General features: G+C 43.6%; 1 protein-coding gene across 3 annotated transcripts in view; it reads left to right on the forward strand.

Annotated features, from left to right (window-relative positions):
- The window catches only part of STK24 (serine/threonine kinase 24), a 100,741-nt gene that overhangs the window by 17,059 nt on the left and 57,331 nt on the right, over positions 1-26,351 (forward strand). The window contains exon 1 of one of the 3 annotated variants that reach the window (XM_036299336.1): positions 20,207-20,558. The exons of the other annotated variants lie outside the window; for them this stretch is intronic. Within the exon in view, the coding sequence (XP_036155229.1) occupies positions 20,484-20,558 (75 nt within the window). The 5' untranslated portion in view covers positions 20,207-20,483. Of the gene's footprint in view, positions 1-20,206; positions 20,559-26,351 lie in introns of those variants that run through there. 3 annotated transcript variants of the gene reach the window in all.

A 26,351-nucleotide genomic window follows, 5' to 3' on the forward strand; every position in this document is an offset into this window, starting at 1 on the left:
CAAGTCCATGGTTTACATTAGGGTGCACTCCTGGAGTTGTATATTCTAGGGTTTTTTTGTTTTTGTTTTTGTTTTTGTTTTTTATATTTTATTGATTTTTCACAGAGAGGAAGAGAGAGAGATAGAGAGTTAGAAACATCGATGAGAGAGAAACATCGATCAGCTGCCTCCTGCACATCTCCTACTGGGGATATGCCCGCAACCCAGGTACATGCCCTTGACCGGAATCGAACCTGGGACCTTTCAGTCCGCAGGCCGACGCTCTATCCACTGAGCCAAACCGGTTTCGGCTATTCTATGGGTTTTAACAAGTATATAATGACATGTACCACCCTTTGTAGTATTATACAGAATAGTTTCACCTCCCTCAACAACATGTTATTTTGAATCCTACTGAATTATTTTTCTGTATATATAATTTTTTCCTTATTGGCTTCTTCAGTTTCTGATTCAAGCAAAAGTAATTTCTCTTGGTGTGGTGGTACTTGGATCACCCTTGGTCTCTATCATCATGAAAGCTGCATCCATGTGGGGTTCTCAAGGTGAGAGTGTCTGAAATTAAATCCTGAGAAGTTAGTGGCTTGCAGCAACCACCCAGGAACCCCACAAGGGAAGATACTATACTAATAGGACAGTCCTTTTGGTCCTGTTTTCCTCCAATTATTTTGAGACTCTTAAGTCAAAAAATTAAGTGTCCACTCTGAAAATGGAGGTCCCCTTTTCTCTACATAGATCCCCCCCTTTATTTTTAAATTTTGACTCCCTAAAATTTCCCTTATCTTGCCCTTTACCAGCTGGGTCAAGTGGAAGGAGATCTCACCCCAGGGATGGAAAGGCAAGCACTCCCTTAGCCTTTGCAAGTGGTTTGCCTCTGAGCCTCTTCTGCCTCCCCCCTCCCCCGCTTCTCCCGCCTCCCTGCTCTTGCAGTCTCTGAGGCCCTGTGAAACTGCTGCCCTCACCTTGTGGACCTGGCCCCCGTGTCTCTCACGTTTCTGACCTTGGTTTGGTACTTATGGTCTAAATCACCTCCTTAACTCCAGTTCTTGTGGAAGGTTGTTAGGGATTGTAAGGAGGGAAAAATGCCACATGGTGCTTCTCCCCTCCCCCCCAACTAATGCGTTTTTTTCTTTTTAATTTGAGCCTTTACAAATACTAATTCACTTACAGTATTATAGAAATAATACATAACTTATTGTAAAAAATCGAACTCTACAGAATTTTATGATTTTATTCCCCAGGGCTAACTAATGTTGAGAGTATATGTTCTGTGGTTACCGTAATTGCAAAGAATTGTTACTATCCTCCATTGAGAACTGAAGGGAAGGTTGGGAATTCCATTGATGTTTTCTTTTCTTCCCTATCGTAGCAATTCCATCAGAAATGTCACTAACTTTTAACCAAGACCCCTTAAGCCAGTGGTTCCCAACCTTCTGGCCCTTTTAAATACAGTTCTTCATGCTGTGACCCAACCATAAAATTATTTTCGTTGCTACTTCATAACTGTAATGTTGCTACTATTATGAATCGTAATGTAAATATCTGATATGCAGGATGGTCTTAGGCGACCCCTGTGAAAGGGTTGTTCGACCACCAAAGGGGTCGCGACCCACAGGTTGAAAACCGCTGCCTTAAGCAATCTAATTTCTACCAGCACTTAGTGCTTTCGTAGTCCTAATGAGACATGGTACTCATTCCTCAACCAGCAGAGATTTATTGGATGTCTGCTAGGTTTAAAGCACTGTGCTAGAGGCTGTTCTTAATGCACACTCAGCACAGCTTTGTTGGGCAGACATTTCAGCAAGCTAGTGATGGGAGTACAAGGTGAGTGATATTAACCAAAATGGGTAAAAGAAAGGAAGTCTTGCTGGAGGAGGTGGCATTCAAGTGGATTTAAGCAATTCTTTTAAAAAATTTAATGTATTTCTTTATTGAGAACCTCTTTAGTGCCAGGCACCATATTAGGCACTGAGGACATAGCAGGGGCAAAACAGATAACTAAATGAAATTAACATTGTACAGTGGGGCCTTGACTTACGAGTTTAATTCGTTCCATGACGGAGCTCATAACTCAAATTACTCGTATGTCAAATCAAGAAGTGAACGAGTGAGACATGTGATGCTGGCTGATGTTGTGGCGTTCACTGTGACGTTTGCTGCGCCAACTAGCGGTGGGGTATCTGAAGCTGGCTCATAACCCGAATTTTAGCTCGCAACTCAAAGCAAAAAATCGGCAGAGAGATGGCTCGTATCTCAAAAAACTCGTTAGTCGGGACACTCGTAAGTGAAGGACCCACTGTAGTTGGGACCAGTCAAAATAAATAATTGACCAATAGACAAGATACTATCAGAAAGAAATTGTGATCAAATAATACCAAAGAGCATACAGGGAACCAGCGACTCCTGGTGATGGGTGCAGGGAGAGGGCCTCCCTGGGCATGTAATTTCTGAGCTGAGGCCTAGGTGAGAAGAAAGAGCATCTGTGAGAAGATGGTATCTGAGAGAGCATGACAAACAGGCTACAAAGAACATCTGGTAAAGGCTGCTCCACCAGACCAGCCTTTACCCCAGAAATAGCAATGCTGGAGGATATTGTCTTCACTATTTTCCAAGCAAAGAATTTTGTAATTCTGTGTTTATATCTGTATCTACATCTGTATTAAGCAACTCCTTAAGGAGCTACTGGGTAAAAGGCATTCTGGGCAGATAGGGTCTGTTCATAGAATTGCCTGTAGTTTAGGGTGACTGGTGGAGAGGAGTAAGACTCAGTCAGGTTTCTTTTCCCCCTCCTCCTACCTGAGATGATGGGAAAGAAAAGGTATTAGAAAGATTTTAGTTTGGAGTGGGATAAAAGTGCTAACAAACAAAGGAAATATGGTGGGGGTTTCTCCTTAATGGATTGGGTAATCTGGATCAATCTTAAGATGGCCTTGGTGGCTTCTTAGTATATTTCTGATTTGCTTCAGGGACAGATCACAAGGAGAGATTGGAAACCTAGGTGGGTCTTGATTTTTATAGGCTGGTCACATATGTCTGTATATTTTTTAAAAGTTGAGCTTAATCTTCATTCCTGATACAGAAGAGTGCCATCTATCCTATCTAATAAAAGCAATATGCAAATTAACCATCACTCCGTTGCAAAAGATGGCGATGGCCATGGAGCTGGAGCGAGCAGGAGGCTTGGATTGCCCCCAACGATGGAGGAAGCCAAGCTTCCCACCTGCCCTGGCTGGACCTGGGCTCCACTCAAGGCTACAAAGTTTCAATTATAGAAGATAAATAAATCCCAGATATCTGCTTCCAGCCAGCAGTGGCCTCCACTCAAAGAGGGGCTGGGAGCTGGGTTACTAGGGGGCGTGGCCAGCCTGAAAGCGGCCATCAGCCCCTCACCCAGGCTGGCCAGGCACCCTGAAGGAGCTGTGGCCAGCCTGAAAACGGCCCTCAGCCCCTTACCCAGGCTGGCCAGGCACTCCAGCGGATCCCCACCCTGACCTGGGACACGCTTCAGGGCAAACCAGCCGGCCCCCACCCGTGCACCAGGCCTCTATCCTATATAATAAAAGGGTAATATGCAAATTGACCCTAACATCAGAACGACCGGGAATGACTGGTCACTATGACACACACTGACCACCAGGCTGACGGCTGCCAGCACAGTTGTGGTGGCGGGAGCCTCTCCTGCCTCCTCAGCAGTGCTAAGGATGTCTGATTGCAGCTTAAGCCTGCTCTCCGCTGACAAGTGGACATCCCCTGATGGCTCCCGGGCTGCCAGAGGGATGGCTGACTGCCAGCTTAGGCCCGACCCCCCCCCCCCCAACCCCCCCCGGGGAGCAGGCCTAAGCCAGCAGGTGGACATCCCCCAAAGGGTCCCAGACTGTGAGAGGGCACAGGCCAGGCTGAGGGGACCCCCCCCCCCCCAGTGCACAAATTTTTGTGCACCGGGCCTCTAGTCTATATTATAATAAAAGCCTAAGTGACTGTTATGGTGGAACGACCAGAATGACTGGTTGCTATGATGCGCACTGACCAACAGGGGGAAGACGCTCAATGCAGGAGCTGCCACCTGGTGATCAGTGTGCTCCCACGGGAAGTGCTGCTCAGCCAGAAGCCAGGCTCACGGCTGATGAGCGCAGTGGTGGTGATGGAAGCCTTTCCCACCTCCCTGGCAGCACTAAGGAGCAGCGAACCGAGTGGTGAGCGAGCAGGCTGGTGGTAAGGAGCGAGGGATTACGGATTGCAAGAGGGCACAGGCACGGGGGCGGGGGGGGGGGCAGTGCACAAATTTTGTGCACCAGGCCTCTAGTGTATATATATATATATATATATTTCAGAGAGAAAGGGAGAGGAAGAGAGAAACATCAATGATGAGAGAGAATCATTGATCAGCTGCCTCCTGCATGCCCCCCCTAATGGGGGGAGAGCCTGTAACCTGGGCATGTGCCTTGACTGGGAATTGAACTGTGAGCTCCTGGTTCATAGGCTGACACTCAGCCACTGAGCCACACTGGCCAGGTGAGAAGAGTAGTCGAATACACTTGGAGCACAGTTTGCTGTATAAATGGTTTCATTTTATTTTCATACTTCAGAACTAAACAGTAAAATTTATACAAAAAATAACATGCAGCCGAAACCGGTTTGGCTCAGTGGATAGAGCGTCGGCTTGCGGACTGAAAGGTCCCAGGTTCGATTCCGGTCAAGGGCATGTACCTGGGTTGCGGGCACATCCCCAGTGGGAGATGTGCAGGAGGCAGCTGATCGATGTTTCTCTCTCATCGATGTTTCTAACTCTCTATCTCTCTCCCTTCCTCTCTGTAAAAAATCAATAAAAAATATATTAAAAAAAAAATAACATGCAAACAGGCATTTTTTACCTTTGAGCCAGGAGCTTTGGGGTTTCTCTCATCTGAGAAAAGAATGGCCCTGCCAGTGAGCTTTCATGGGAGGCCAGTGTATTAGGAAGCACAGTTGGACTTCAGTCATGGTTACTGGTGGTTTGTCTTCTGAGAAAACGACAGAACTGTAGGAAGGAGGCTGCATACACACACACACACACACACACACACACACACACACACACAAACGTTTTTTAAGAAACAAACTTAGCTTTTCTGTAAAATTACCTCATTAGGCAGTGACTAACAATGTTAGTGATGTTTTGGGAATTAGGATGATAACTTGGTTGTCCAGGGGAAACCTACAGCACTACAACTCTAACTGCTGTAAACAAAGGTGTTAATATGCTAAATGAGTAAGTGAGGGTCCTGTAGAACAGGCAGGGTCATTAAGTGGAACAGTTGTAGGATGTGACTTCCTACTCTGTCAGGTTACACCAAGCATAGGCTGGCAGGGCAGAGGAGAGGTGGGTGGCATTAGGCTAATGGAGGAAGTTGATAACTCAGTTGATGAGCTTATTTTTCAAATGGTTGGAGCAAAAAATTCCCTTAACTGAAACCATTGTGTTTCATAGCATTTCTGTTACCTATGTGGTCTCAGGATGGAGCTGCTGCTGGAGTTGTATTAGCAATAGCCCAACTGTAGTGGCCCCTGAATCACGACCATTGTGGTCCTAGCACGAACAATAATTGGGGTCTTCTCTATCTATTATTATTTAGAGCTCACCTGAGAGATCCAGACGCACAATGAATGTCATACAGTAGATTAGTTTATTCATTTTTCATAGAAAAGATGTAGCATGAGGGAGAATAGTGACATAGTATGTGGTCAGGTGTATAATTTGAGGATAAACTCTTGGATGTGTCAGGCATGATTTATCTTCCCATATCCAGCCATCAGTTGAAATGTACTGTGTGATATTCATCTGTGTTTCAACTAATAATGCTTGTAATTCTGACAGTTCTGACTCAAGGAAAATGCAACTAAGGTGCAACTATAATGGGAACATGGGAACATTAGTTGTGTACTAGTTTGTGGGTTTTTTTTTTTTTTTAAGTTAGTTTTCCTGTTTTATTCACAGGAAAATTAGAGTATGCATTTTCACTCATCTGTTATAGATGAGTAAACTAAGGCCTAGAGCAGTGGTTCTCAACCTTGGCTGCACATTAGACTCACCTGGGAATCTTTTTAAAATCCTGATTTCTGGGCCTCATCCTCTGAAATTGTTTTTTTGTTATGGGGTGAGGCCACAACATTAGTCACAAAGAAACAGAATTTCCGGAGGATGAGGCCCAGAAATCAGGATTTTAAAAAGATTCCCAGGTGAGTCTAATGTGCAGCCAAGGTTGAGACCCACTGGCCTAGAGAAATAATGAGTAAAAGGTGGAGATGGATTTGAATCCACACGCATTTGGTGCCAGGTTCACCAGTGGATTTACCCACTGGAATGTTGAGTTCTCAAGGGAGAAGGGGGAATTGGTGACCCAGCCCCATCAGTGGTATCACCTACCATGAGGGTTTAACAGCAGGTTTTTTAGTTTGGTGAAGAACCATGGCTTGAGATTGATTTATTGGAGTATTTGATTGGATAGGTGATTGAGGCTCTGATATTGAAGCATAGAAAAGGTTACTTGTATGTGTTGTGCATTTTTTCAGTTTGCTCAGTTGGTCAGAAAGAGTTGATAATAAGGCCAAGGTTACTGGCTTGATAGCTGAACAAAACTGGGAGCCTGACAGGAAATAATGATGGCCAGTTGAAGATTACACGCCCTAATCTTCCCTCACCCACCCCCATGGCGTCCCCTAACGGGAATCTGTGGACAAGAAGTGTCTCGGTACAAATATTGGGGAAACAATGCACAGCTAGCACCCTATTGACTTTTTACTTTGTATCATCTTTAATTTTTTTTAATATAACAAATTGTGCCATAAGCCCTGGCCTGGTTGCTCAGTTGGTTGGGTTGTTGTCCTGTACACGAAAAGGTTGTGGGTTTGATTCCTGTTTGTGTCACAGACCTAGGTTGTGGGTCCCATCTTCAATGGGGGTGTGTAAGGGAGGCAACTGATTGATGTTTCTCACATTGATTTTTTTTCTCTCTCTCTAAAAATCAATAAGTATATCTTCGGGATAAAAAAAAAAATTGTTCCTTAAAACAATTAGATATAGGAAGAAGGGGAACCTGAGCTGTTAGAGGGCCTTAGAAATCAAGGTGTGAATAACTCTAAAATGGTTCACCTGACAAGCGTGAAGAGATTGTGTTATGTCAGTTTTTAGTTGAGAAAAATCCATCTTCTTGGCTCTTTTGAGCCTGTTGCTTGGTTCTCGACACCTTTTTGGAAGTGAGAAATGGGATTTTAACTTTCCATGGTGGAGGTTATGCTTCCTGCTTTTGTGGGACTGGTGATAAGAAGACCTGTGGTGGGTGATAATTTGGAAGATGAGCAGCCAGACTGCCTGTTTTGGGTTGGTTGAAAGGAAGCCAGGTAGAAACACAACAGCTAATCTTGTGGTAGGTAAGGCCGTTGCTGCCTCTGTAAGCACTTGAGTTGGTCAGTGAAGGAAGAAAGCCTTTGTTCACCATATTCTTGGCAGAATTGGTCACTTTATGACAATATTATCCATAGTTGAAGCTTTTTGATAGGTCTTATAGTTTCATCATGAAAAAAGCAAAACAAAATATAAAAAGGACTTTACAATGAATTACTCAAATGTTATTTGAGTTTTGTAACATCTAGTGGGAAGAACGTAAGTAGGTCTTTGAAATTGAAGAGTGGGGGGGTCTTTTCATTTATGGGCTTAACCGTTTGAGATCTGCCTGGACTGTAGGGACCTATCTGGAGGGAGAACAGTTTTAGGGAGAAGGTGACCAATGCCACGTGCAGGCCAGCACTTGCTTTACCAAGTGTCCATTGTGAAAGGTAAATCATACTCTTCAGCCTTTGCTACTGTGAAACTTGTCTTTGCCTGAAACCATGTCATTGTTTTTAAATTTAATGATTTCATATATTGGAGTTATTTCTGTTTCTGTTCAGTGAAATGTAGAATGACAAAGTTTTTTTTCCAATCAAAAAATGGGCAAAGGACCTAAATAGACACCTTTCAAAAGAGGACATTCAGAAAGCCAAGAGACATATGAAAACATGCTCAAAGTCACTAATCATCCGAGAGATGCAAATCAAAACAACAATGAGGTACCATCTCACACCTGTCAGACTGGCTATCATCAACAAATCAACAAACGACAAGTGCTGGAGAGGATGTGGAGAAAAAGGAACACTTGTGCACTGCTGGTGGGAATGCAGACTGGTGCAGCCACTATGGAAGACAGTATGGAGTTTCCTTAAAAAACTGAAAATGGAACTCCCATTTGACCCTGTGATCCCACTTCTAGGAATATATCCCAAGAAACCAGAAACACCAATCAGAAAGGATATATGCACCCATATGTTCATAGCAGCACAATTCACCATAGCTAAGATCTGGAAACAGCCTAAGTGCCCATCAGTAGATGAATGGATTAGAAAACTGTGGTACATCTACACGATGGAATACTATGCTGCTCTAAAAAGGAAGGAACTCTTACCATTTGCAACGTCATGGATGGAACTGGAGAGCATTATGCTAAGTGAAATAAGCCAGTCAATGAAGGAAAAATACCACATGATCTCACTCATTCATGGATAATAGAGACCATTATAAACTTTTGAACAATAATAGATACAGAGGCAGAGCTGCCTCAAACAGATTGTCAAACTGCAGCAGGAAGGCCGGGGAGGGTTGCGGGGCAGGAGGTAGGGGGGTAAGAGATCAACTAAAGGACTTGTATGCATGCATAGAAGCATAACCAGTGGACATAAGACATTGGGGGATAGGGGAGGCTAGGGGACTGTCTAGGGCGGGGGGATAAAATGGACACATATGTAATACCCTTTGTAATACTTTAAGCAATAAAAAAAAAAATAAATAAATAAATAAAAAATAAAATAAAATATATTTTATTGATTTTTTACAGAGAGGAAGGGAGAGGCATAGAGAGTTAGAAACATGGATGAGAGAGAAACATCGATCAGCTGCCTACTGCACACTTCCTACTGGGGATGTGCCCGCAACCAAGGTACATACCCTTGACTGAAATCGAACATGGGACCCTTCAGTCCGCAGGCCAACGCTCTACCCACTGAGCCAAACCGGTCAGGGCCTGACAAAGGTTTTAAAACTAGTATTGAATTATATCATATCTTAAAAATTTCTCATGATCTCCCTATTATTTTTTTAATCCTCACCCGAGGATATGTCTTCATTACTTTTAGAGGAGAGAAGGGAGGGGGAGGGGGAAGGAGGGGGAGGGGGAGGGAGAAGAGGTGTGAGAGAGAAACATTGATTGGTTGCCTTCTGTACAGCCCCCTGATTGGTTGCCTCCTGTACAGACCCTGACTAGGGATTGAACCTGCAATCTGAGTATGTGTCCTGACCAGGAATCAAACCTGCAACCTTTTGTTGTACCAGACAATGCTCCAACCAACTGAGCCATCCAGTCAGAGCTCATGAACTCCAATTTTCAAACAACTTTCATGTTTCCTTTTTATCTTCTGAATAAAAATTTTAAGTGGTTTTAAAAATAAGTGCAAATATAGCTGGATTTAAGTTTTCTTGAGATTTTAGAGGAGGATTTATCTTTTTTAGTATTTTCATTTTGTTTATTGGTTCTTATGGAGAGAATTATTTAAAAGTAATGCAATAATTACAGTGTTTGGTATAATATAATTCAGGATGTTTAATTTAATATAGAAGGACATTTGCTGCTTTTAGCTTCTTTATTATCCAGATTGATTTAGGAAATGGATTAGAGATGTCTTGTAACCAGTCTTTTGTAGTAGCCAGAATGGTTTGATCCAAGAATTCTGCACTATCTTCTTTCTGAAGTCAGGCCTGGCCTTCTCTCACCTTTCAGTGTACCTATGTGTAGAAAGGTTATAGCTCCACTTTTCTTAGTACATTTGTAAAATAAGCTTATTGTTAACAATTCGGACACTGCAGAAAGACATCAATTAAAAAAAAAAAACAGATAGCTCTAGGCCAGTGATGGCGAACCTTTTGAGCTCGGCGTGTCAGCATTTTGAAAAACCCTTAACTCTGGTGCCATGTCACATATAGAAATTTTTTGATATTTGCAACCATAGTAAAATAAAGACTTATATTTTTGATACTTATTTTATACTAGGGGCCCAGTGCACGAATTTGTGCACCTTGAAAGGAACTGTGGGCCATGAGGCTGCTGTGGGCACAGGGGAGGGTTTGGCCCATCCTCCATGCCCCCGCTCAGCCCCTCCCACTGTGGCCCCCAGTTCCATGTCTGCCAGCAGCCCCACTCCCATGCACTGACGGTACCGGCCCCGCTCGCATCCGCTGACTGAGTGGAGTGATTGGGGCCGGTGCCAACAGCAGGTTCGATCGGGGCGGGGGCCATCCATGGGTGTGAGCAGCAGCTGATGCCCCGGTTGTTCCTCATGAGCAGAGGGAGGTAGAGAAGCCCTTAGGGGTGATCGGGACGGTATCAGGTGCCAGCAGTGGGTATGAGAGGCAGCTCTGGCACCGGCAGCAGGTGAGAGTGGAGCCATTGCCAGCAGCAGTTGAGAGAGGCAGCTTCCAGCCCTGAGCAGGGGGAAGTGGAGCAGGGGGAGATAGAGAAGCGTGCACCCCCTGGTGGTCAGTGCACATCATAGTGACTGGTTGTTCAGTTGTTCCACTGTTTGGTCTATTTGCATATTAGCCTTTTATTATATAGGATATTTAAATGCCATTTAACAAAGAAAAATCAACCAAAAAAATGAGTTTGCGTGTCACAGGTTCACCATCACTGCTCTAGTCAGTTTGGCTCAGTGGATAGAGCGTCAGCCTGTGGACCAAGGGGTCCTGTATTTCTCTCACATCGATGTTTCTCTCTGTCTTTCCCTCTCTCTTCCACTCTCTCTAAAAGATCAATGGAAAAATATCCTTGAATGAGGATTAACAACAAAAAAATAAACAATCAAAAAACACATAACCACTGTTAATATTTTAGTGTACATTCTTCCAAAGTTACACACACACCACAAAAATGTAACCATTCTATATGTACTGTTCTATAATATGCTTTTCCCTTTTAAACATTAGGATGATTTTTTTTTTATGTCAATAAATCAACATTATTTTGAGTGGCTCTTTGGTATTTCATTGTATGGCTGCAGGATAGTTCCTGTAATTAATTCTACACTGACATCTGCTTAGATAGTTTGCAACTTGAAAAAAATTATGGAGAACTCTAATGAATATATGAATGTTTTGCTCATCTATTTCCTTAGGATAAACTAGAAGTGAGATTTTTGCTGCTTCCTTATTTGCATTTTTAAGAAACAGTACATACGTGTATATATAGTCTTTTTTGCTTCTATATGTAGCATCTTCTGTGACCACTTTTATCTTTTTAGCTTCTCATGTTTAAGTGATTTTTTTTGTCCTCTCTGTCACTGTTTTTAGCAATGTCTCCTACTTTTGCTACTTTAAATGTGATGTTTACGTTGGTAATGGTTTTTATTAACTTATCTCTAACTGTGTTGATCCTTCTTGAGATTCTTAAAAAAAAAAAAGAGTGTCCCAGTTTTCTTGAATTTCTGCGAGAGTCAAGAGGAGTATTTGTATGAACCGGTTCCCCTCTCCCTTGGGAATTCCTCCGAAAGGTTTCCTTCTGCCTTTGGCTGGTTGTATCTCCTTTTCACACCCCTTTTTCTTTTCCAGGCATCTCTGCTTGCTCCTGTGTGGAGTCCTTTGGCTTAGGAGGCATCTCTGCAGAGACTAGTGCAGGGACAGGGAGCCCCGCTAAAGCGCCTGCCAGTGTGGGTCAGCTCTGTCCTCGAGCACCTGACAGTTCTCTGCCCAGCATGGAGCCTGCCTCCCCTTGGTCTTGCGTGGGGTGACTAGATGATCCACTCAGAGCTGAAGGGAAGGTTGGGCTCCTTTGCCTTTGGTCCGAAGTGGGTATGCTGTTTTCTCTCTTCCTTGTTGGGGAAGTAGAGATGGCCCTCGTCTGCCAGGCCTCCCTGGGCTGCTTTGTGGTATGAACCAGGTACCCAGAGGAAGGGTCTCGTAACTCCAGAATCCTGCCCACAGCCTCAGCCCCTGCCATTCCTAGAAAAGGGCATCTCAGTTCAGAGAAGGTGCTTCTTGCCCCAGGCCTGGCGAGTTGTGGATTAATTTTCTCCTCTTCCCTGGCCTTGGCTCAGTAGTCACTGTATTTTGCAGATAGTCTTTGTTATCTGTAGTTTTGGGTTATGGCTGTTTTCTAGTCTTATTGTAGATGGACTTTTTTTCTCATTTTCATTCTTTTAGTTATTTCAGTGTGGATTAGAGGAAAGAAGCATACGTGTGTCTTTCCTTTTGCCTTTACCTGAGTGTCATCATAGTTATTTTTAAGCTTGGGTTCCATCAACATGACTGACTTTGAATTGGAGATAATCTGTGTTGCATGCTATTTGTGTTAAGTATCGGACCAAGAAGGACTTAGAAGTAAAATGAGGTTTCTTTTGCATTAATATGTGGTTTATCTAGAATAGATAGATATCTAGTAGTAAATAGTTAACTATTTTGGAGAGAATCCTTTAAAGATATGCCTATTCGTTTAAATATTTCTTTAACAGTGTTTATTGATCACTTTCCCATTGGTAGGAGATCATGTGTGTCATTGTAATCAGTTGGGATAGCAGGACCCCTGCACTCACTGGCCCTGCTCTGGTCTGACTCAGCCCACCCCACGGGCTGTAGCAGTGCAGGTAGGAGCCATGCACAGCTTCCTTAGAGAAGGGCCTTGCAGAGATCACCTCCCGGATTCCATTTGTAGAATTGAAGAAGTTATTGAGAGGAGGATAACTTTAAGGAGAAACTGGCATAAATCTGGTGTCTTTTTGTGTCAGGAGCAAATCCTTTTCTTGGCATACATCTTTATTATTTCAGTAGGGCAGTTTCAGACCTTACCCTGTGGGAGGTGGCTGGCATTTCCTCTCACAGCCAGGGTGGTCTTCTGGGCCATCCCTTAATTCAGTGATGTCCTTGGCACTGCCTGGGAGTGGAGGGGTTTGCTGCTGCACCAGAGGGCACCAGGTAGCTGTCCTTCATGGTCTGCATTTCCTCTCTTGACTGGTGATTAAAGCCACTTAGGGTCATTGCCACCCTGGCCCAGTCTGCTGCTTCTAATCTGTTGTGGGTTAGGAACCCAGGTGTTGGCCTTCCTTAGAGTATGTGTTGATTGTGGACCTGAATCTTCTGAGATAGGGATTGGGTTTCCCTCTTGTGAAGAGTAGTACATTTGAATTCTGGGCTCGAGATTCCTGACTCTATTTCTGTGCTTGGAGGCCTAAATTTTTGCTCTGTGCTTCTGGAAGGCTGAGGTTTCTAAAATCTGACCTCTGAATCAAAGTACAATTATTATACTGGAATAATTGTGTGAGCTTTAGTTAAGCGTATGCATATTTCTTGTTTCAGTCTGGCCAGGGGAGCAAATTTGTTACATTATTCATTTGATTTTCCCTTCAGCTGCTAAGTTCTCTCATTTGAGAATGCAGCAGCTCGCTAGTGGGTAAGGGAGGGCTTTCACTGGAGTGATGAACTTTTGGAGGATAGCATCAACAGCTGATTTTTGTTTTATTCAGCCAGAGAGCAGAGCCATGCTTGTCTTCCTCTTCTTTCTCCTTTGCTGGCGTTTTCAAGCCCAGGACGGCTTCAGGTGGGTGGCTTCCCTAACACACTGTCCGGCTGGAGAGTTTTAAGCTTCTGTGACTAGAGGGTCTGAAGGTTTTCTGTTCCATTATCCACAAATACACCCATTCTTGTCAGGCTGTATGTTATGATTTTGAGTTTGGGAATTAGGGGCCTGAATTTAAACTGACTTGTTGCAGCTCAGTGAGTGTTAGCACTGGGACATATAGAGAAATAGAATAAAAGATAAAGATTATGCAGTAAACTCCACCATCCACTTTCCCAGGCACTGTGGTCTGCTTTGCTTCCCGTCAGTTTCATTGAGCGTTTCCTCTCCATGCGAAGGAGGTTTGATACAGAAGGGGCCCTGGGAATTCACAGCCAGGAAACCTGAGTATTAAGCTCAGCCATGTGAGTTTCAGTGTGTCTGTTTCTTAATCTGAAGTAAATGAACTGTTTTGTATGCTGTTTCTTAGATCTAAGAAGTCATCTATAGGATGGTGTGAGGGATTACCATGTTACATTTGAATGGATTCCAGGATATGTGAGGTTGGCTCAATTCTAGTTAAATCAGTAAAAACTTCAGGGCTGGGAGGAAGTTGGAACCAATCTACTGGTAGAGATTGATATTTTCTTTTTTTTAGTGTGCAAAGGATGAGTGTATTGTTTTTGTCTGTCCTTTTGCCCGTACCTGACAAGGGAGTAGGCTGGAACGGTCCTGACTCAGCAGTATTTATTTAGGCTTGCACACTTTTAAAAGGTTGCTTATTAAGTCCCCATTTATAATACTTAAAATGGCTGACATGCCAGTTAACACTGGGGTTAGTGGGATGTGGTGCCAGGAAAATATTAAATCATGAGAGCTGTTACTATGTCCAGGAAATAACACAGTCTTGTGAAGGCCTTGGTCTTCAAGCTGGGATACAAATAGGTAGTCTATGATTATAAATAGCCTATGATTAAAGAAAGTTAAATCAGTGAATCCTCACCCTTTCAAAGATAAGGAAACCATAACACATAGGTTAGATGAATTGTCCAAGATCAAAGCAAATATGTGTTAGAGGTGAGATTGGAACCAGTTTGTCGCAAAAGCCTACCACTTAACCACTATGCTTCGCACTATCATGAGGAAGTGTATTGTATTTCTATATCTGTGTGTCTGAAGCCTGGGATTAAGTAGGACATACACATGAATTCTAGTAGTGCGGTATTCTGGGTAGCAACACAGTTTTACTCACTGCTGCGCTATTTTTGCTACAGTACTAGATAAGAAAATAAAGTCTTGCATTTCAAAGCCATGTTGATGTAGTTCTTCCTTGATAATAATGGTCTCCTGAAGCAACCTCCTCTGGGTGGACATAAAATAGCACAGGACACAAGTGAGTCACAGCTTATCCCATAGCTTTGCTTCCTGCATTTAATTCCTTAGGACAGTATCTGGTGCATTTATTAAATTGACTGCTTCAAGGTAGAAAGTAATATCTTTCCTGAAAATATAAGAATTATTTTAACTTAGATTATAATTTCCCCAAACCTGCACCTTTTCTGAATCCCTTACTTACCGATCATGCTTTCTTTTCTACTCACAACCACAAAGGTTTTCCTATAACTGCTATTATGAAAACATAGGAAACAAATTTTAGAGACAACTATTGCACTTCATAAGTGGTTGGTCAGGATATGTCTCGAAATGTTAGGATCATGTTTTAATCAGCTTGAAGCTTCCTGGACACATTCACTTTGTGGCCTTTACAGGGTGGAAGTGTAGTCAAGGATGGGAAGTTTTGGCAAATCATGAAATTATGGGAAGAGACAAAACTTTATTATTTTGTTTTTAAAAAGTCATTAATTCATGAACATTTTAGCACTCACTCTATGCCAGGTGAAAACGTTGCTAGATGTTGGGGTAAAGTGAACTGAAGTCTTTGCCAAAGTGATTTGGGGGGATGGCTGAATAACGAAATGTACCATGTGCTTTTTCTTTTTAAAAAGCTTTGTTGTGTATTTTACATATCATAAAAATGCCCTCCTTACAGATGGACAGTTCAGTGATTTTTAGTAACTTTACCAAGTGTAGCCATTACCATAAATCAGTTTACAACATTTTCATCCCCAGTGTCATCTCTCTTATTCTCAGCCCCAGGAAACCCTTTATCTGCTTCTTGTCTCCACCAGTTGCCTTTTCTGGACATTTCATATAAATGAAATCAGAATGTGGTCCCTTGTGACTGGCTCTTTTCACGTAGCATGTTTTTGAGGTTCATACTTTGCTCCAATTTATTACTCAGTAGTATCCCTTTGTGTGGAGATACCACATTTTGTCTATCCTTCCACCAGTTGATAGGCATTTAGGTTGTTTCTAGTGTTTTGTTACTATGAATAATGCTGTTATGAACATTAGTGTCTATATCTTTGTATGGATGTATGTTTTCAGTTCTCTCTTTTTTACAAAAATATTTTTTTATTGATTTCAGAGAGGAAGGGAGAGGGAGGGAAAGATAGAAATATCAATGATGAGAGAGAATCATTGATCGGCTGCTTCCTGCACACCCCCTAATGGGAATTGAGCCCACAACCTGGGCTTGTGCCCTTGACCAGAATCGAACCTGGGATCCTTCAGTCCATAGGTCAGCGCTCTATCCACTGAGCCAAACCAGCTAGGGCTGTTTTCAGTTCTCTTGTGAGTTGAGTTTCTGGGTCACATGGTTTTATGTTTAATTTCATGAGAAATTGTCTTACTGCTTTCTGAAATGGCTGTACCATTTCACATTTCTCCAGCAGTTTATTATAAAAAGGGACAACATATTGTGGCTTTAATTGATTTGCCACTACTTCCAATATAACATTGATATATCAATATGGCAAAGTGGAGAAAAGCATCCAGTGACAATAAAAAGTCACGTTACATTATTTACTCTTTTGGAGTCATTTTAGTGTTGTAGACAGCTTAACCCACCAGTGGAAGAGTGTGTGGTTCAGGGCAATATGGAGAGAACAGAATGGAAATTGATAGTAGTGTACAAAGTGGTGAGTAGGCTGAGATATATAAACAGTTTGTCCTTTCTATTTTGTCTTGGTGGGTGTCAGGATCTGTGGAATAAGTTTTGGTTATTAACCCTTTTCTTTCATATATCTCCCAGCCAGGGGCTCCTGTGGCTCATTTAATTTTCCTTACAGTATCCTCCAGAAAGACTGAACAAAGTAATATCTTTACTGTGATTTTCTCAGTAGTAACGAAATTCTTTCACTTTAGTTTGGGTCTAATTTAGGAGCAAAATAGAAGGGATGTCAGAAGTCCTGTGGGACAGAAATAATGATGAGATGAGCCTAGGAGGTTAGATGGCAGGTGGGCCAGCCTGTGGTTTAAATTTGCACTTTCCTGATGATTAGTGATGTTGAGCACCTTTTTATATGTATACTAGAGGCCTGATGCACAAAATTTGTGTAAGGGCCTTGGCCCCAGCCCCTGCTCCCATGGCCGGGGGCCCTCTGCCACCTCTGCCTTGCCCCCCCCCCCCCCCTTGTATTGGCTTCGTCCAGAGGAAGGACCTTCGGGAGGACGTGCAGTCTAATTAGCATATTATGCTTTTATTATTATAGATTGGCCACCATCTGTATGTTTTTTCAATTCAGGTTGCCCATTTCTAATTGGATTGCTTGTTTTTTGGGGTTTTTTGTTTGTTTGTTTTTGTATTAAGTTGTGTAAGTTGAATATTAACCCTTTATTGACTATATCATTGGCAAATATCTACTCCTATTCAGTATGTTGTCATTTCATTTTGTTTCATTTGCATTTTGTTTCCTTTGCAGTGCAAAAACTTTTTAGTTTGTTGTAGTCTCAGTTACAATTTTTTTCTTTTGTTGCCAAAAAGATATTGCTAAGAGTGATGTCAAAGAATGTATACTCTTTAGCCTCCCATCTCATATCTGTAAAAGTCGCTTCTTTAGCCCTAACCCATTTGGCTCAGCGGATAGAGCGTTGGCCTGCGGACTGAAGGGTCCCAGGTTCGATTCCGGTCAAGGGGCATGTACCTGGGTTGCGGCACGTCCCCAGTAGGGGGCGTGCAAGAGGCAGCTGAATCGATGTTTCTCTCTCATCCATGTTTCTAACTCTGTCCCTCTTCCTCTCCCTTCCTCTCTGTAAAAAATCAATAAAATATATTTTTTTAAAAAAAGTCGCTTCTTCAGAGGGTTGGGTGAGGAGATAATGAGACCAGCCCAAATGAGGGAAGCTCTGGGTACAATGTTGTAAGTCACTGGTTCTCAACCTTGGCTGCACATTAGAATCATCTGGGAATCTTTTTAAAATCCTGATTTCTAGGCCTCATCCTCCGAAATTCTGTTTCTTTGTTATGGGGTGGGGCCACAACATTAGTAACAAAGAAATAATTTCTGGAGGACGAGGCCCAGAAATCAGGGTTTTAAAAAGATCCCCAGGTGATTCCAATGTGCAGCCGAGGCTGAGAACCGCTGTAAGTGCTCACACTCTTACGTTTCTTTCTCTTCCTTTCGGGCAGCTAGAGGACAGGGAAAGGAGTGAGGCAGAATGGGGAGAGAGGGAGGCATTTGCTGGTGTGTTGAGTGATGCATAGGAGTTATTTTTGAGAGGTCACAGACAGTTCTGCTGCCCTTTCAGAGCTGGTACTGGGTTCCTTCGTTGGGATTAGGCAGTGTTACTAGTATGATAGGCTATGGACAAAATTCTGTTTTGGCCATCGTGATGGTCTAGCACTGGGATCGCTAAACTACAGCTGCCCTTGGCCTGTTTTTAAGGGGCCGTTAAAGAAAGAATATGCACCTGAGACTTGCCCACAAGCCTAAGGCAGTGGTCGGCAAACTCATTAGTCACAGAGCCAAATATCAACAGTACAACGATTGAAATTTCTTTTGAGAGCCAAATTTTTTAAACTTAAACTATATAGATAGGTACATTGTTATTAAGTTAATTAGGGTGCTCCTAAGGCTTAGGCAGAGCCACACTCAAGGGGCCAAGAGCCGCATGTGGCTCGCGAGCTGCAGTTTGCCGACCACTGGCCTAAGGTGTTTGCTGTCTGGCTGTGCACAAAGAGGGTTGCTGTCCTTGCTCTTGCCTCTAGAGCAGTGGTTCCCAATGTGGGGCACATGCCCCACAGGGGGGCAATTTGACTTTTGAGGGGCAATTCGAGAATGAGTTATTAACAGTGTATTTTTTGCATTTCTTATAATTCTAGGGGCCTCATATTCAGTATATAAATATATATTGTGACATATTTATGCATTTCAATTCTCTTATGTTTTGAAACTTTATTTGCTATTTTTTCATATCACTTCATGTTATTTTTTTTTAACAATTTCTTCCTCAGTACTTCACCTGTCCTTTTGTTCTTTCAATTTTCTCTTTCATGGATGCCATGTTCTTTGGAAACTTGTTTAGACCAAGTTAATGGCCTTTTAGGCTTCCTCCATGTGAATAGGAGTTCACTTTTTGAATAATAAGAATGATATGTCACAGGGAGGGGCATCAGGAGTTTAGAGATGCTTGGGGGGGGGGGGCGCATGGCCGAAAAAAGGTTGGGAACCACTGCTCTAGAGTCTTTAACCCTCCCAAGATTACATAGGACAGCTGATTTGGTGGCAGTCACCTTATTGATTGACACAGAGCCACAGGAACTCTGTAAACCATGAGGTTAGGTAACACTGAATGCATCTCACACTCTTTCTGGCCTTGCCGCCCCTCTAGGGATAAAAGAACATGGAGTCACACACACACACACACACACACACACACACACACACACACACACAACAGGATTCATGTATTCCTGTTTGTGACAAGTCAACCTTGTCCACTACCTTAGCATTCCATACCAGCCATTTTCCTCTTGTGGCCTCTAAAAGCTGAAGGATTTTCAACTAAAGGAAATTATTGATTATTGATTGAAATATATATACGCCAAAACTGTTCGGCCTGTTTTTAGAATAGTCAGTGTTCCCTGACAGTCACTGTTACTGCAAGCTTTTATTAAATGCTACAGGAGGGCGAGTTCACCTGTAGGGAATTAGAGGTAGTATCAGATTGTATTCCTTTTGCTGATATTAACATTCCAGTGTAATAACCCAAGGGAATTTCTTGCCAGCTAGGTTCTTCTCTAAACAGGCATCCTGCAAACCTTGCAGCTTACAGGCACTTTTAGTCCAGAGGATGACCCATGACACACAGAGATTTACACCCTACTTAATACCTGTGGGGGACCTTGTTCAAGTGACCTGCCCTTTGCCTCCTGGGGTGGTTTAAGGGTAGAAAGGAATAGTTATGGAAACTTCTTAGCATGGAGTCTTTGGATGGAGGAGTTTTGGGAACGGTGCTGCTGTTTGTTAATGCTTATTACAGTAGGGTCAGAATCTTTTCCATGTCTTGCTTGTTATTTGCATTTAGGTTTTAATAAAGAAGGTGCCAGGATTCATTTCTCAGTGAGCTATTTATTATTTGGAATGCACTGATTTTTCACCAGCTGATTGCCCAACAGTACCATCCTGATTTTGGTATTTGTTTTGGTCTCAGCCTGCTTGTCATCTCAAGAAACCCCAGCCCTTCATTTTTCAGTCAGAGAGGGCAGCCTTTCATAGAAGAGTGAACCTAGCAACCACTGGGAGAACCTGCTGGGGACTCAGGGTGAAGAAGCTGAGCCAGGACTATGGAGCTTTGTAACCACAAGCAAGTTGAACCCTCAGGCCCTTGATCCCTTGGCTCCCTCTGCTATCAGTCCTCTTCTGGACCAAGAGGGATGTGAATGAGACAACCCAGCAGAGTATTTGGCACCGGGCACAAGGCAGAACAGTAGTCGCAGCCTCAGCCTTTTGTTCAAACCACACTGAGAAAGAGCCGATGCCAAGTAATGAGGATCTGAGAGCCTCTCCAGGCAGCCTTCCAGCCTGGACCCTCTCCCCCGCATACACCACGGTACGTGTCCAGATGGCTGCACCCCAAGTCTGAGAATGTGCTCGCTAGCATGGCTGCTCCCTGAACTCTGACCTCAGAGCTTCTGACAGTGGTTTCCTAAGGGGTGTGTGTATGGGAGGAGGGGTTATTGATGCCGAGGCTAGAAACAATAGATTCACTTAGCTGGTGCAGCCATTTTTTTTTTCTCATTTTAAGTGTGTGTGTTTTTTTTTCATTGTGCATTTTTTTTATTAGCTAAAGCAGTTTCTACCATAAATAAACACCCATTTAAAGATGAAAAGATGTTGGGACTAGGATTCTCTAAAAGTACTGGTGGTTTGGATATATTGGTCTAGATAACGAAATTTGTAGGATTTAACACCTGCCTCAGATTTCTTTTTTTACAGAATATTCAGTTTCTTCTAGATTATGTAATTGCTACAGGGTTGAAATAAAGTGTATAATACGGAGGAAATGCGTTTACTATGCCAGATTGTGGGGGCATTTGTAACATGGGTAGGAGAGTTCAGGTAGGGAACTGGATGCTGCCACTTAGAAAAGGAAACGGCCTGGTAATGGAAGCAGGCCAGGAGAGCTTGCCTGGTAGTGATTAGTAGATTTCTCGTAACGTGGAGGAAAGCATGTTTCTATGTAAACGTGTGATTTGGGCCTCTAACGAAAAAAATGATTTTTCATCATTTAGCTAGGAATGAGACTTTTCTGCTAAAGAATATTTGAGAATTGGAGCAATCTGACAGTTCTTTGAGCTAATTGGAGCCATTTTCTATTTAAAGAGCTTCATTTGGTAAATAAGGCTTTTATATTGGAGATTTTTGGATTAACCAACTAGTTAATATACAAAACACTCTTTGGGGCTAGAGGTGGAGAATGGATATGCCAGGTCAATGACTAGGTTGATAGCAGAGGAAGAAGGGATTGGAGAGGAAAAGAAGAAAATGTGAGCTGCAGGGAGATGCCCCCTCCCCTGCACGGATGGGGTTCCCTCCCAGGTGGGGAAAGTGGGTATGCACTATCAAAGTCCTCCAGGCGTTACCATGGCATCCTACTTCCTACAGAGCTTGGAGCAGTCTCCTGGACTAGACCTCTGGTTCTCACCTTGGCTGCATGTTGGAATCTTCTGGGGAGTTTTAAATAACTAGGGGCCCAGTGCACGAATTTGTGCACCTTGAAAGGAACTGTGTGCCACAAGGCTGCGGTGGGCACAATGGTGGGTCTCGGCCCATCCTCCTTGTCCCTGCCCGGCCCCTCCCACTGTGGCCCTGGTCCCCTGTCTGCTGGCAGCTCCACTCCCACTGCTCCCACATGCTGACGGCACTGGCCCCGCTCGCACCCGCTGATGGCCGCAGAGCAATTGGGGCCAGCACCAGCAGTGGGTGCAAGAGGGGCTGGCGCCATCAGTGGGTGCGAGCAGTGGCTCCTGCCCCAGTCGCCCCTCAGGAGCACGGGGAGGTGAAGCCCTCAGGGGTGATCGGAGCTGGCAGCTGCTGCTCGCACCTGCTGACGGCCCCGAGTGATTGGGGCTGATGCCCAGCGCCGGCAGCGGGTGTGAGCGGGGCATCGGGCAGAATTTTCAGTAATCATAGAAGCTCGCCGTGATGACAGCGACCGGCACCCCACCTTGGTCTGGTGTCCCCGCTCACCTGCTCCACCATCCCGCCGTGGCTGACACCTGCCATGGTCCACGCTCTGCCGCCTGCTGCTGATGCCTGCCATGTTCCGCACACACACCCCAGTGGTCAGTGAACGTCATAGCGACCGGTTGTTCCACAGTTCCCTCTGTTTGCATATTAGGGTTTTATACACACACACACGCGCACACACACACACACACCCCAATGCTGGAGTCCCATTCTCAGAGATTTGGGTTTAAGAGTTTAGGGTGAGGCCAGGCACTGAGTGGTTTAAGGCTCCCTGGCTGCAGCCCTTGGTGAGGATCACTAACCACATGCAGTGGGAGGGCCACCCTGTTAGCCACCACTGTTCCTCATCGTCTGCGCCCTTCCCCACTGGGTTTCCTGGCCCCATCTACAGTACTGCATCTGTGTGGTTTTGCTCACTTATGAAGGAGGCTAAGGCCATCTTGGAGACGGTAGACACCACTGGGTGGGTGACTGTTCATTCCAGCCAGGAACTTATTACTGTCGTTTGTACCTTTGAAGGGTGCTGGCTGACTAAATAGGAAACTATATTGCACATTTGTTCCTCTTCCTCAAGGGGAGCCCTGGTTTTCTGAGTCTGAATTTGGTGTAAAAATAAAAGTTCTGACCTTAGATTTTCTTATCAGGTCAAAATGAGGAGCTCCCAATAGATTTCCTCTCTTCTGTTCATGTCAAAAGGTGCCTCGGGTTGGCTGCTGGGGGAACACCAGTGATCTTTGGGGGTGTGTGTGCTGGAGGGGTGCACACTGATGTGTGTTGATGATAGTTCCTGGTAGCAAGACACCCTCACTGCAAGTGTGTGTGTGTGGGGGGGGTGGGGGGGGGCTTCTGAGGGCCAAGGAGGAGGCCAGGGATGTGCCAACCAAGTTTCTTTGCTGCTTCCACTCCCAGAGTTGAGTGGTTTTTGGACATTGCAGATACTTTTGGCTGAGAAAATTCCCATCAAAGGGCATTTGATTTTTTGGGGTCCTGTTTTTGTTTTGTTTTTTTATGGTTCACAAGCTTCACATTGGTATTGGATGTATATATTTCCGTATGTATTTTATTAAAAGGGCAACTTGATTTTCAGATGGTGGAAGCATGGGAAAGATCCTGGTAAAGAGTGAGCCTTAAACTTGTAGAATGAGAGGAAAACTTTACAGGGTAATAGTCTTGATTAGACCAATTTCCCACTATTACTTCCAGTATAGCATGCTTCTTGAAATGTAATGGTTAATCTGATGAGGTGGGTTTCCAGGGCATTTTATTTGCTTGTAATTAGCCTTAAGATTTCTTATTTATGGGAAGAAGAATAAGTTGTATTAAAAACTAGGAATATAAAATTCAGCCATATTTAAAAACAACAATAGTTTTTAATCTCTTTGGGACTGTGATGCATTGTGTTATACATGGTATGTTCTCAGTAAGTGTTGTGGCCAGTGTTTGATGGTTTCTAAAAATGTCTCCAAAGTCAAGTGCTGTTTTAAAGATGACCTCACCTCACTGGATCTTTTTTTTTAAATACTTTTTTATTGATTTCAGAGAGGAAGGGAGAGGGAGAGAGAGATAGAAACATCAATGATGAGAAGGAATCATTGATCAGCTGCTTCCTGCACACCTCCCTATGGGAGATCGAGCCCGCAACCTGGGCATGTGCCCTGACCAGAATTGAACCCACAGCTGCTAAACCAAGCAGCTTTCCTTACGTTCCTATGTAAGTAGTGTTACCCCATTTTATAGACCTGGAAACAGGCTGGGTGGTTCAGTAACTTGCTGGGCTGAGGTCTGAGCTTGTGTTTAGACTTCAAGTGCCTATGGCCTCCTAGAAACCATTGCTTTGGAAAATAATTTAAGCATTCAGAAGGACAATATTGAATAACTCTGTCCCATAACTTATTTTGGGGATGCATGTATTGTCTTATCTTTCCAGGTCTTGTATAGCCACTGCCCCAAATAAAATATTTTGCAAAACCAGAGCAAAGCTTGGTGCACACTGTGCTGCACAATTTTTTAGGCCATGGCTGTATTTTTCTCATGTCTATATAATGCTTTGAATTTGGGCTGGGTTTTTGTTTTTGATTATTTGGTTATGTCTGAGACTGCTTTCTAAGGAAGTTTGTGTGTTGCCTGGAGTTAGCAAGGTTATAAAATAATGTTCTTCAGTGGTAGATCATCATCTTGAGGGGGTAAAGAACCTGTAAAATGTTAATACAGTTTGCAGCCCAGGGCATTAAAAATGTGTTATGGGGAAAAGGAAACTGCAGCCTCTGCCTTTGCTCAGGGGAGTTGTCAGGTTTCAGTGGGTTTGAAATAGCAAATGGGAATTGCCCACCTGTAATGGTGAAATTTTTGGAATTTTAAAAAGTTTATATTTAAACATTTATTTATTATTAATCCTCATCTGAGGATATTTTTTCCATTGATTTTTAGAGAGAGTGGAAGAGAGGGGGAGAGACACACAGAGAAACATAGATGTGAGAGGGACACATCGATTGGTTGCCTCCCACAGGCATCCTGACCGGACCATGGGATTAAGCCTGCAGTGTGCCCTTGACCAGAATTGTGCCCTTGACCTAACCACTAAACCAAGCCAGCTAGGGCTTAATAAATTTATTTTTAAATAGTTTAAGATTTATAAGAAGTTGCAGCAGTGATGGGTAGTTTTGTGTGCCCTTCACCTAGCTTTTACCATACACTGTAAAACCAGGAAATTGATGTTGGTGCACTGCTGTTTACTCAGGTGCAGATCTTAATTCACATGCCACCAGTTTTGGCCTGTACTTTGTTAAATTTTGGCTTTTAGTCCTGTGGTCCCATCACCACAAAGAATCTTCCTGTGTTACCCTTAACTCCTCACCTCCTTCCTTCACCCTACCCCTAGCAACCACAGGTCTGTTCTCCATCACTCTAATTCTGTCACTTTGAGAATTTTCTATAAATGGAACCATACTGAATGCAACCCTTGATGCTTGTACAGTGTTAAGAAGTTGGGTAAGTGGGGTAGTGGCAGGAAATGGGACTAGAAAGGTGCTATGGGGTTTAGATTCAAAAGTGTTTGTGACTTCAGTCTTGAGAGACGGTGTGTTCCTGGTTGTTTAAGCAGTGAAGGGAGACCATGAGCTTTGAGGAACCTAAACTCTGCCTGTCTGTTGGAGGCTCAGCTGCTATGGGCGAGGGAGGGCCAGGGTGTGGAGTCAGGCAGCGTGTGGCAGGGGGACCACATGGAGAGAGACATGTTGGAAGAATGAAGGGTACAGTTTGTAGGTATAAGCGAGGGATCGGGGTACAGGGATTTCCCGCTTTGAAGTGGGAGATAACAACTATTAGCAGTGGAACACATGGAAAGCCTGGGAGAGTCGGCAGCTATGGAAGGACAAGGTAACGCTGAACAGCCATGATGAGACCTGTTGGTAATAGGGCTACATCAGGCTGGCAAATAGGTTCCACCTCTGTGCCCGGTGGGCTGACTTGGTGGTGGCTGCCTACGTGGTGGGGTGAGGTCTGAATTCAGCTGTAGGAGGAGAGTCCTGCGATTTATTAGGGATGCTTGCCAGGTTCAGAAGAGGGGAGGGGGTACTCCTGCCACAACTTCCCTCCCTGATCTAGACCTCCTGAACTACAGTGTTCTCTTTTCTGTTGCTGCAGGGATCGTGATGTGTACGTAGCAGGTGTTAGAACACATCAAACTTAGTTCCTTTTTCTTTTCATAGAAAAACAAAAGCGAATAGCTGAAGAGCAGCAATTTTCAACTGGTATGTCACAAGAATTTTAAAAACATGAAATATCTGACCTCTTTTCCTTTAGATTGTCAAATTAAAAAAAAAAAATGACAACAGCCAAAACAACAGTAGCTGTTTGGTGAATGGGATGTTCATGTGCAGGCAGCACTCAACCCCCTCCCTCCCAGCGGCATGAGGGAGGAGGGTCCTAGAGGGGTGGGGTGATGGGCTGGTAGACCTTTCTAATTGGGGATGATGACCTGTATTTAGTTCAGCATAAACCTTTCTGAAAAGAAAATTCTCAAGATGGTTGGCAAAATGGCACCTTTGCTACCAAGGAAATCTTTCCTCAGAGAATAGATCTGGCAGCAGAATTTTGAAGGTCCTGTTTGAAATAGGCCATCATTGGCATTGATTTTCTTGTGGCCATTGGGCTA

The sequence above is a fragment of the Myotis myotis genome, unplaced genomic scaffold (assembly GCF_014108235.1).
Source record: "Myotis myotis isolate mMyoMyo1 unplaced genomic scaffold, mMyoMyo1.p scaffold_m19_p_3, whole genome shotgun sequence".
Taxonomy (NCBI): domain Eukaryota; kingdom Metazoa; phylum Chordata; class Mammalia; order Chiroptera; family Vespertilionidae; genus Myotis; species Myotis myotis.